This window comes from Trichechus manatus, unplaced genomic scaffold (genome assembly GCF_000243295.1).
Source record: "Trichechus manatus latirostris isolate Lorelei unplaced genomic scaffold, TriManLat1.0 scaffold00021, whole genome shotgun sequence".
Classification (NCBI taxonomy): domain Eukaryota; kingdom Metazoa; phylum Chordata; class Mammalia; order Sirenia; family Trichechidae; genus Trichechus; species Trichechus manatus.
Genome location: NW_004443957.1, coordinates 1,075,126 through 1,087,395, shown reverse-complemented (window position 1 = coordinate 1,087,395; position 12,270 = coordinate 1,075,126). Strand labels below are relative to the sequence as shown.

At 37.5% G+C, this 12,270-nt stretch overlaps 1 protein-coding gene across 1 annotated transcript in view; it reads left to right on the top strand.

Annotated features, from left to right (window-relative positions):
• The window catches only part of RYR2 (ryanodine receptor 2), a 529,910-nt gene that overhangs the window by 379,541 nt on the left and 138,099 nt on the right, over nt 1-12,270 (top strand). Inside the window, exons 63-64 of the mRNA XM_023728152.1 lie at nt 1,314-1,363; nt 10,635-10,695. Of these exons, the coding sequence (XP_023583920.1) occupies nt 1,314-1,363; nt 10,635-10,695 (111 nt within the window). The remainder of the gene's footprint in view (nt 1-1,313; nt 1,364-10,634; nt 10,696-12,270) is intronic.

Below are 12,270 nucleotides of genomic sequence, written 5' to 3'. Positions count from 1 at the left end.
CAACTCACAGCAACCCTACAGAACAGAATAGAAGTGCCCCATAGGGTTTCCACGGAGCAGCTCGTGGGTTCAAACTGCAGACCTTCCAGTTAGCAGACATAACTCTTAACCACTGCACCACCAGGGCTCCAGTGCTCTACAAATGGATCGTCAGGTTTTGGTAGGTGCTGGCTATGCAGAACCCATGCCCTCTGCTGTGTGAGTTCCAGCTGGTGTGCGTAGATGTGAAGGTAATGTCATTTGTAACATGGGAGGTTAAGTGCCATGGCAGAGATATGGAATGGTGCCTGGGAGCAGCTAGGAGGTACTGCCTTTCAGCTTGGGATGGGAGTGGTGAAGGGACACTGGGCGTTAGATGAGACTTCTTAGAACAAACACCTGCTGAGCTGAGTAGAAGGGAGTGTAGAATGGAAATGAGTAAAGGGTGTTCCTGAAAAGACCTGCAAGGAACAGATGGGACTGAGGCTTGGTGAAAAGACAGAACAACAGCAAGTACATGCCAAGCTCTGGAGTCTGATCTGAGAGTTAGTGGGTATCAGTGCTGTCATGCTGAATGTTGGAGGAAGACAACCATATTTAGTATCATCTGTTGCTAGATACCACCAAGGGCATACAGACCCAGGCGCTTGCTCTAGAGGAGATCAGCAACATGTTCCACTCATTCATTAGCCTTAAGAGCCCTTTACATTATCCCATTTGTAATGTTTTCCTTGGAGTGATCATCGATTCCAATTCTGTTTCTACTTCACTGCTTTCAAATTCAGTGGTTCAGTGGGTGTTTTTGGATGTGTGTAAAGTGTGCAATCAAGGTTGGAAAGGAAAGTCCAAACAGTACAATATACTAAAACTTAAAGTAACATTTAATGACTAAAGCACCATACATCTGTTGTTACATAATGACCATAATTAAAAAAAAAAAAATCGAGAATATCAGTGGTACATCTGGGCAGATAAAATTAAAGCTTTTTCCTTGTGGTTTCTCAGTAATATTCTTGTGGGGTTCATATAGATTGCTTTTATATTAATTAGCTTTGCTTTCAAATTTTTTTTTGGTTTCTTTACTTATAATATGTGCTTTTTTAACCATGTTCGTTAAAGATATGCACTCAAAGACTCTTTCTTTAATACCTTTACTCCACGTTCTGCTCAGAGAATTGATTCTTTCTGCGTGACATCATGTTGCTTTTTTCCGGCTCATATATCAGCTGTTTATTTTTCTTTTTTCTTCTTCTTTTTTTTTTTTAATTTCTCCCTGTCTTTTCTACCTTCCCTCCCCCCTTCCCTTTTCTCTTTTGTTTTTCTTTTGTCTTCAGCCTATTCTGCAAACTTGGAGTTCTTGTCAGGCATAGGATTTCACTGTTTGGTAAGGAGACCCTTGAAAAAATACTAGCATGGCCCTCACCTGGTTTTCTTTGCCATTTTTGCACTGTGTTGTGTGCGGCTATGTTGCATGGATGCATGGTTGCACGGCTGCATGCATGATTGTCATAGGCCAAGATGCCTCTGGGTTGTTTATAAGTAGTATTATCTCTGGTGCAATTGAGGATTGTAATCTTTTTAAATTAGTCTAAAACACAATTGAAAATCAAGAGGTTGTGTTATTAAACAGCAAATGAATGACAATGGCAGCCATATTTTATTTTAGAGGGTTAGAGCATAACTGGGTCCTTGAGTGTATTGGGTTATCTCTGATAGATTAAATGACGAGCTGTTATAAATTGTTAAACTGTACTTATGTTTTTAATGCCCTTGACTACAGATACGCATGTCTACTGCATTGCAGACATTGGAGCCTCAGAGTAGAGACAGATGGGCAAGAGTGACTTCTCTAGCACCTCTCACCTCAGAGTCCATTTTTGTTTCTGACAAATTAGGTAGCTGAAGCCCATGTTCGTGAGCACCCAAAGAGCAGTCTCTCCCTTCCACACACTTTTCCCTGCTGTGGGGCTTTAGCAGTCGATAGCAGCTGGCAGAATTTGTGTTTTACACTTTCTTGCATCTGCTTCTATTAAGCACTAATGCAAATTTTAGCCCTTTGTTCTGTGGTTTTTGAGATGCTGTTGGGATAATTTCGGTTACAAAACATTTAGTGTGCTGATAGAAATGTTATAAATCCAATTTCATTTACATGAAAAATTAAAGATTGAAAAAAATAAGGTCATTTCTACAAAAGCCACAGTGAAGGAACTGAGGAATAGGGCTGTATGCAAATAACTTCTAAGTTCTTTACAACATTGCATTTATTGATAACTGTTAGTTTCTGGATATAATTAGTCAATGCTGTATTTGGTTTCTAGTGTTATTACTACATCCAGTAGTTGATACTATGAATTAGCAATTAAAAGTTATATTTTATATGTTTCCAAAGCTTTTGCATTAATGTTTAAGTTATTTAAAAATTAATGGGGAAAGTATCTGCAGAATAATTTTCACTTGACTGACTTTTGTTTAACTTCTCTTCAACAAAGATAAGTTTCTGTGAAAATTGTTCAGACAGGATTTTCATGTGCTCTTTAACCTTCACAAAGTAGCAGTGAATTCAAATATTCTCTGTTTGTCTGCAGAGAGAACTCTAATTATATAGGGCTCTTTTGGGGAGCCCATTTCTCAGCTGCAGTTTATGCATTTTTGTTAAGAAGAATAATGCTGTTTTCTATTGTGCTGTTTCTATTTACTTATTGTAGATTCTTGAATTCCTGTTTTATATTTAACTATAACGGAAACCCTACGGAGTGCACTTGTACTCTGACACACATGTCATTGCCATGAGTTGGAACTGACTCAAAGGCAACTGACAACAACAATCTAAGAGTAAAATAAGACAGAATTGAAAGTTGACACATTAAGAAAGAAATACTTGGGTTTTGTGAATATGAGCAGGGGTAAAGGTATAAAAGCATACATATTAGCTCTCAGTGTGTCAGGAAGGTGGAATTGGAGACAAGAGAGAAGCATTAAGATAAACAAAGAAGGAAAAAAAAAACAACTTGTCCTTGTGGTGGTAATTGTGGTGGTCAGGGTTTGCTGCATAATGGAATATGTGTTCAAGTTGGCTGCCACATTGGAGCTGTATCTTCAAACCTTGTCTGTAACTGAGATGTGTTTCTGATATATGAAGTGAGGATTCCCAAAATTTGGACTTCTGTATTTGTGTCTATCATTTTCTCTACTTTAAAATATTTTCTATACATTGAAGCACAGCACACAACCTAAGGATCATATACCAAGATCAGTAAATAGTGTTTATATATACCTTACACATTCTTTTTAAGGCATTTAAATAATTTTATTTCATATGAGGGAAAGACAAGGTTTTTGAAAATGAGAACAAGCTGTGTTCCCCACAGAAATGAAATTTAAATATCTGTGAAAAAAGAAAATGGTATCTTGTTCAAATTTAGGCTTCTCCACTTGAATTCTGAAATGTTTGCTAGTGATTGTACATTGGTCCACTCATGTATTTCTGGAAATTCAGTTAGGAATGAATAGGACCTAGACAGGTCGACAGGTGATAAGGAGCCCATTTGCCATTTTCAAGAACCCATTGTTGACTAAAGAAATATTGGTTTTAATCCCATCATTTCCCTCCACTTTTGCTAACTGGAAATTCTCCTTACTAATTTCAGGGCAGTTAAAGAATATACACAAGCTCTCCTCTTACATCCTATTTAAACCTTTCAGTCATTTTTAGAACAAGTGGAATCTGGTAACTAAGACTCTGATAGACCATTGAGACAACAGGGATGATGGCGGCACAGGTGTGTGCATACCAGACTGACTTAGGGCTTCATTTTTCACATTTGAAAATAAATCTAATGCCTTAATGCATTCATTCTTATGCATTTATTCAGTGAATATTTATTGTGTGACTGCTGTGTGCCAGGCATCTTGTGAGGGTAGAAAAATGATGATTTCTTTACCTCTTCACTGCCACTACCTGAGGCCAATGACAAGCGTCTTTCACCTGTGCTACTCTAACAGCCCACCTACTAACCATTCTCTCAGAATCCCTCTTGCCTGTCTTATCTGTGCTCCCCAACAATCCTATCTCCCCAAACACTAGTCTGTCATATCACACTCCTGCATATTTAGTGACTTCCCATTTCTTTTAGAATAAAGGTCAGAATTCTTAACTTGGTGACAGTGTTTCACAGTCTATCCTCTGTATACCATTCCATCCTCATTTCCAGCATGTTCTCCGTTGCTCACTATGCTTCAGTTTAACTGGCCTTCTCTTAGTCTCTTGAATATGTTATATTCCTTACTGTCCCAGGGTCATTGTATGTACCTGGGATGAGGGCCCCATACATAACATTCTCCTCCGTAACCCTCACACCTATAATGGAGTAAACAACTCATCCTTCAAATTTCAACCCTAATATTAATTTTCAGGAGAGCCTTTCCTGACTTCCCTGATTATAGTCCTACTGTCATAATATTCTCATTACTCCAAGTACCTTTGCTTCATATCACTGATGGTGTGATTCCTTGATCAGTGTATCTCTTCACACAAAACTCGCAGCCCTAGAGGGCAAGAACCCTGTCTGGTCTTGCTTATTGCTGTATCACCAATGCCCAGCCAGGAGTCTGGTACATAGTAGACATTTTACAAATACCTGATGAGTCAGTGAACCAATCAAGTCCTGTTGTCAAGGAGCCTATGGTGTAATAGAGAAGACAGATGAGTAAGCAGAGAATTGCAGCAATGAGATAAGTACTTTGCATTTGCAAGTTTCCTTACAGTGATGAATAACCCAAGCTTAATTTTTTGGCTTAAGAGATTATTAAGAAAAATATAGAAATATTCAATTACCCCACAATTTATGAGAATTGATTTTTTTTTTTTTTTTTAAATTCCTCAAGAGGTCCATGAAAACACTTAGGGCACTTACATTGAAAAGGAAGTAACACATAATTAATGACCATTCAATCACGTGATGGTTAAATTCAGCCAACAATGATCCTTTTAGCTCTAGGAAGCATGCCCTATTTGAAAAGGCTGGCACAAAATATTTAGCATTCATAGGCCTTTTCAGCTTTCCCATTTTCTGGTGAGTTTTTAACATCCTAATGAGATAGTAAATCCTCCAGCGACTCCCCAGAGCTACCGAAGAATTTCCTATATCGATGCCAATAGAGAGACTTTTAGGAATGCCTGCAACAGAGCTAGCGTTTAGTGACATAACTGAACATCAAACTCCAACCGTTGCTGTTGAGTCGATTCTGACTCACAGCGACCCTATAGGACAGAGTAGAACTGCCCCAGTGTTTCCAAGGCTGTAATCTTTACGGGAGCAGACTGCCACATCTTTCTCCCGCAGAAAGGCTGATGGATTCAAACTGCCGACCTTTTGATTAGGAGCCAAGCACTTAACCACTGCACTACCAGGGCTCCTTAACTGAGCATAGTACTTGGAGATTTCTTCTGGTGTGACCTGACAATGACCCTAGAACTCAGCATGTAACATGATTAATACAACTGCAATATTAGCTGCAGGAATATGAACAAGATAAGCATTATCATGTGCTTAAATGAAGCAGTAGTTCTTGTTCAGATATCCTCCCCCGCCTTCCACCAGGCATGGATGCCTAATTTTAACCAGTGCCTAAATCTTAAGTTATGTTTGGAAGGGTTTTTTAAAGTAAATAGCCAAGTAATACAGTATAGTCTATCAACTGATCAGTATCTCTCCCTGATCAGTAACTTAGTGGATTAAGTTTTTGTTGCTATTTCTGATATACTCCCAAAAGCCTTTTATGCATGTATTTAAGTGATGTCTGCTGTCTTTTATAAGGGGATGTTAGAAAATTAATACACGTTTGTATTATCCCTAACAAGGTTCAGATCATGCTTGTGTTTTCTAAATAGGATACACATAATGTAAAGAAAATTGTTTGAAGTACAAAGAATCACCGAGTATAGTGCCCTCCCAAAAAACAAACCCACTACTGTCAATTCCCACTCACAGTGACCCTATAGGACAGAGTAGAGCCGCCCGATAGGGTTTCCAAGGCTGCAGTCTTTACAGAAGCAGATGGCCACATCTTTCTCCTGCTGAGTGGCTTCGAACCGCCGACCTTTTGGTTGGCAGCTGAGTGCTTTAACCACTGTGCCACCAGGGCTCCTTTGAGGATAGTGTATATCCGTGAATTGAATGTGCCATTAAGTTGAGAATTTTAATGGTTCAGTCATGCACAATCCGCTGCTCTTTGCCGATCATTGTTGTTCATGACTAGAGAGCACTTAAGGTCTTTCTCTAATTTAAAAATTCTGTAGTTTTGTGATAATATCCATGGCAAAGTTCCTGGATTTAACTTGTTTTTTAATGCTATATAAAAACACATCCTATTTCTTATAGACAGATAGGCTTAGAAATTTCAGAATCAGTTACCTATAATGCAAATAATGTCAGAAGATTATAGTAGAGTGGTACAGTGCATTTGCACATAGCATTATGGGAGAATTTCTTGACTTTGGGACAAATAAATAGAATAAGTAATTATCCAAAATGCGTTATCAGATTAACTGAAACTTCTTACCAAATTAGGGAATCAAATAACTTTACTTTTTTCAATATCACAGTCTTTGAAAGTAGCAAAGTCATTTGCACTCTTCAGTTTCTTTTTATCCCCTTATAATTTTGGGACAAAATTATATCTTTTAGCATAATTTTATTTCACGTTATTAAGGATTGTTTTAAAAGTAATCATTTCTTCAAAGAAAAATATATAATTAGACATTGTTTCAAGTAAGAGCCATGCTAGAAAAGTAAAGAGGCCGAATAAAGATGAGAATGACTGCTATTGTTGCTTCCAGTAGCATTCTAAGAATTCTTGGTGTATCAGATTTCAAGACAGAAGCTGTATATAGTATGTCAAATTTGAGGTATCTTTGAAAATTCTGGAACTGTGGAAACCTAATGTTCAAAGCCACAAAATGAGATGCTTTTCACTATAACAGCTTTATTTTAACTGTGCTTATTTTATTATTTAGATTTTAATGAGAGTTTCGTTACCTTTTTTTAAAAAAAAAAACCAGTGTTTCCTTTCATTCTTAGAATCAACTATGAGCTGTGATTTAAATTGCATACCTTTTTGTGCACACATATACACACCCACAACCTTAGAGTCAAATCGGCATTTCTTAAGCATTTACCTAAGTGTTTTAAGATGATGAGAGATACATTTGAGGACAAGGAAGTAGTATGTACCTTGAAATGGGGTGAGCTGATGTATCATACTTTTAGTTTTTATACTGTTCAGAGCAGTTGAGCGATTAAAGATAAGTACAAAAAATCATATCACCACATGAAGGTTTTACCTCTGACTACACTTTGAATAGCCCTTCCTATTCTTATTAATAGCAGTATGGATGTTTCTGATTGCAGTGATCTAATATAGCTTAAAGAAGGGCAGTGTTCAAATTGTACTTATTTAAAAGCCGTAGTCAGTGCATGCTTTATTTCTTTAAGACTAACGATAATTTTAGGCTTCTTAAATGTGCTAATGGAATTGACGCTTTGACTTGGCCTGCACATTAAAATATTGTAGATTAAATCAGTAAACTTTGCATTCCTTAGAGTTCATTTTCCATCATTTTTTTTTTTTTTTAAACATGGGCACACTGAGACATGTAGGTTCATGGAGCTTACTATTTGTTACTTCAAGAGTTAACAGGAACCTCATATTCACAATGCACATTTTGATTTTGATCCACCGAACTTGCCTGGTCACTGGAGGCTGCTTCCTCCTCTTCTTGTTCACATCCCACAGTCAGTCCACAAATGTTTCCTCCAGTTCCTGCTGTATGTCAGACCCTAGGTGCTAGGCTACATCAGGGAATGAAGCAAATAAAAAGCCCGGCCTCATAGGCTTATATGAACGGAGGTTGAAAATATCCCTGGCAGCCCTTTTGGAACAGGGCATGGGTTGGCTCAGCACAGAGAGCCAACACTGATAATCGACAGTAAGAGACAGTAGATGGGAAAGGAAAGGAATAGAAAAAAGCATTGTGAGTTTTTGGGAGAGATTGAGGGACCAGCGTCTGTAGGTGCTAAATAGGGTTGCATAAGATTCACACTCTGCAGCTTCCCCTCTTCCTCACAAGCCTTCTCTTTCTTATTTTCTGAGCTGCATCCTCTTTATTTTTTATGCCTTCAAACATTGGAGGCCCTGGAAGCTTTTCTTCATATCTCTACTCATCCTGGGTGATTTCTTTCTGGTCATGATTTTAAAAAAATTATATGTTCATCGATATCTAAGATTATAGCTCCCACTCTCTTTCCCCTGAACTCCAGATTTTTACATCAACTTTGTATTCCACATCTCTACTCGAATGTGTGGTAGAACCATCACACTTATCATGTCCAGAGCGCAGCCCCTGGTCCCTGCCTCCCCCTCCCTCCCCACAATCTGTGCTTCCTTTGTATTTCCTCCACATATTAAATGGTATCACCAGCCACCCAACTCCTGGCAAAAGTATTGGATTTATCTTTGACTCCTTTCTTTCTCTGTCACCTCACATTCAGCTCATAAGCAAGTCCTTTTGGCTCAACCTTTAAAATTTTCTTTAAATTTTTCACGGCCGATATCCTAAGCTGAATTCACAATCGTCAATCAGCTGATTCTGGACTACTGCAGTAGCTTCCTATCTAATTTCCCTTCTTCCACTCTTGCCCTGCCAGAGTCTAACACGATGTGAAGTAATCTTTTTCAAATATAAATCAAATCATATCACCATCCTGCTCAGACCCCTGTAGTATCTTCCTATTGAATAAACAAACAAAAGATCCAAAGTTGTTACTCTGGTTAGAAGACTCTAGAACCTGGGCTTTCCTTGTCTCTCTACCTCAAATCCAACTTCTTTCCCCTTAATCTCATCAGCTCGGCCCCTTTGGCTTCCTTGTCTGGAACAGCAAGTTCACTTTCGTCTCCGATGACTTGCGCTTGCTGCTCCCTCTGCTTGGGCTCTTCTCCCAGATATTTGCCTGGTTTGTTCCTCCCTTTCTTTAGAATCTCTGCTCAAGTGCCACCTCCTCAGGGAGCCTACTAACACCCCCATTACCCTGTGTAGTTACGTTAACCCTTATTCTCTGCTTTTTTCTTTTTTTTTTACTGTGACCTGATACCATATTGTTGTTGTGTGCCATCGAGTTGATTCCGACTCATAGTGACCCTATATAGGACAGAGTAGAAGTGCTCCATAGGGTTTCCTAGGCTGTCATCTGTATAGGAGCAGATTGCTAGGTCTTTTCTTCCTGGAGCAGCTCCTGGGTTGGAACCGCTAACCTTTCTGTTAGCAGCTAAGCGCTTAACCCCTGTGCCACCAGGGCTTCTTGATCTTGTATTATTTATTGATTTTATTTTTGTTTAACAGTTCATTATCTGTATCCCCCAGTAGAATGCAAGTACCACAAGGACACTATTTTATTACTGAATTTTTGAGAGTGCCTGATATTTAATGCTTTATTTGCTGAGTGAGTGAATAATTAAATGAATAATACTTCTCGGGGCTGCAGTAGAAGTCCTAGGACAGGGCTTATTGACAGGGAAGTAACACATTTTTCCTTTCTGCAGTTTTTGTCATCATTATTATCAGACATTCTGAGATTTGAAGAATAAGACAAATGGAACATTTTCTCAGTAATACCTTATTTTGTCCTTACCTGTACCATATTACTAACCTATCCTGCCCATGTTCTAAGGCAGTTATTAATTTCTATGTATATTTAACTCATTCATTTTATGATACTTTTTAAAACATTGTTTTTGTGTGTAAAAAATATACCATATTCAAATGTTATAAAAACTTACCAAATAGGAGTTGTCAACCTCATCCCCCAGGAGATGCCTGTATACATAGCAAAGTATAGCTTGAGAGGTGATGGTATCAAATTTTATTGTCAGTGCTTGAAGTGCATTACTTTATATTCATCATTTTATTAGCTTGACTGTATCCCTATGACAAATAAAAATATATGTAGTACTTGTATCATGTGAACTAGCTCCTGATAAAAAATGCCAATCAAAAAATGAACAAATTTCATCTTCCTTTCAAGAATTTGCCTCTTTTTTCAAATATTTCATGAGAGTAATATTTAACTTCTTCAGTCTCTGATGCTTTTTTGCATCTTTTTAGTTTGGTGCTTCTGTTAACCAAGGACCAACAACATTCAGGCAAATTAATGTATCTTAGTTGAATGCAATAAAAAGCAGAGCCCCTGGGATAATTAAAATGGAATTAAGTTTATTAAATTTTTAGCCCACTTCATAAAGGATATGAGTTGACTTGAAAAGTTTGCATACAATGTGTTCTAAAAATAAGATGAACTAGTGTGGGGAGGGGAATAGGTTTAAAGAATTCAATTAGAACTCTTTTAGCCTGGCAGTGCTTTTTAATGCTTGAGTGTGTCGGCTATTTGATGAGACATGCTTTATTGCTTTTCTACTTACATCTGCATAACCACTTTTAAGCAGAAAAAAATCGCATGATTTTAAACTCGGTTATTAAAATCTTTTAAGTGAGTTATTATTGAGTTTTGACGTTGACTAATTTTTTTGAACACAAGGATTAATTAAAAAGAATATTGAGAAATCCCCAGGGATATTCATAGAGCATGTTGTTTTTTGTCTAGGAAATGATGCATCATCAATTGTCAACTGTCTTCATATTTTGGGTCAGACTTTGGATGCAAGGTAACATGGGTACATTTTTCTCTAAGCCAATGAATATAGTATTGATATATAAGAATGTTTAGAAGAACCTAATCTCTCACCTTTATTCTTTGGAAGTGTAATAAAGACTTCAGTGTAGGTGAAAAAAACTCTTTTGTAAGTTACTAATAAAATGACAGCTTATTATTTTTATGATAATATATAAAGGAGCCCCGACGGCACCACGGTTAAGTGCCAGACTACTAACTGAAAAGTTGGCAGTTTGAACCCACTAGCTGCTTTGAGGGAGAAAGATGTGGCAGTCTGTCTCTGAAAAGATTATAGCCTTGGAAACGCTGTGGGACAGTGCTACACTGTCTTGTAGGGCTGCTTTGTGTTGGAATTGACGCGATGGCTGCGGGTTTGGTTTTTTTTACATAGGTTGTTACTGAAATTTCAAGGACTTCCTGTAGCAGCTTGGAGCACAACAAGGGGGTTGGATTATCCTGTGAGGAAAAATGGGAAACTGACGGCTATGGGGGTCTTATTAGCTTCCAGGCACAGTATTGGTTCCACATTTGTAATATCATTTAACTTTATAGGAAGCATGAAGGTTTCATTCTTATTTTACAGATGAATAAAGTGAAATTTAAGATTACATAGCAAGTATGGAACTAGACTAACTCCCAAGACTGTGAACTTTCCACTCTGCCATATTATCAACATGACCATAAATCTAACATGTTGACTTATTACAAAATCAGTTTGTTTAGCATGATGGATTCAGCTTTTAAGCCATATAGTTAACTCATACAACATGCAGGGTAGATCTAAATAAAATGTCTAAATGTCTCCTACAAAGAATATTTCATGATACTCTTTGATTATCTATTCTTGTGTTTATAATTGTATTTGAGATGCTTCCTATAGTAAATGAAGAAAGGAGACACCATTATACACCTTCATTTCCTACTAGAAAGAGTAACATTAGGGTATCATTTCTGTATAAAGTTCAGCCTGCAGAGGCTTATTTAGATAAGACTTGATTGCTACCCCTCCAAGTGTGTTTGATGACTTGGTTTAGCTGGCATTAAATATTTCTTTCATACCCATTGCCTCAGGAAGCATTCTAGTTTTGTTGGATTTAGCATTAACCGGCTTAGAAGCTGCGTTCTATTGGTTATTGAATAACTGTTCTCAAAATTTAAGTCCACTGATGGAAAACATGAAGCATTAGTACTATAGTTTATACTGAGGTTTTAAATAAGTTGACTCTGAAGACATTTGGGAGAGGCTGTGCTGTTCCAGAGTAATATTGCTGCAGTCTCAAGTCTACTGAAAAAGCAAATATTTTAAGGCTAATGCAAAAATTTAGTTAATGCATCCACAGATGGATGGATAAACAAGATGTGGTATACAATAGAATATTTCTCAACCATAAAAAGAAATGAAGTCCTGATGCATGCCACAATATGGATAAACCTAGGAAACGTTATGTTGAATGAAATAAGTTAGTTGCAAAAGGACAAATACTGTATGACCTCACATATATTAAATAAACAAATATAGAGAAACTAAAGAGTTACCAGAGGTGGGAGGGAAGGGGAAAGGGGGAGT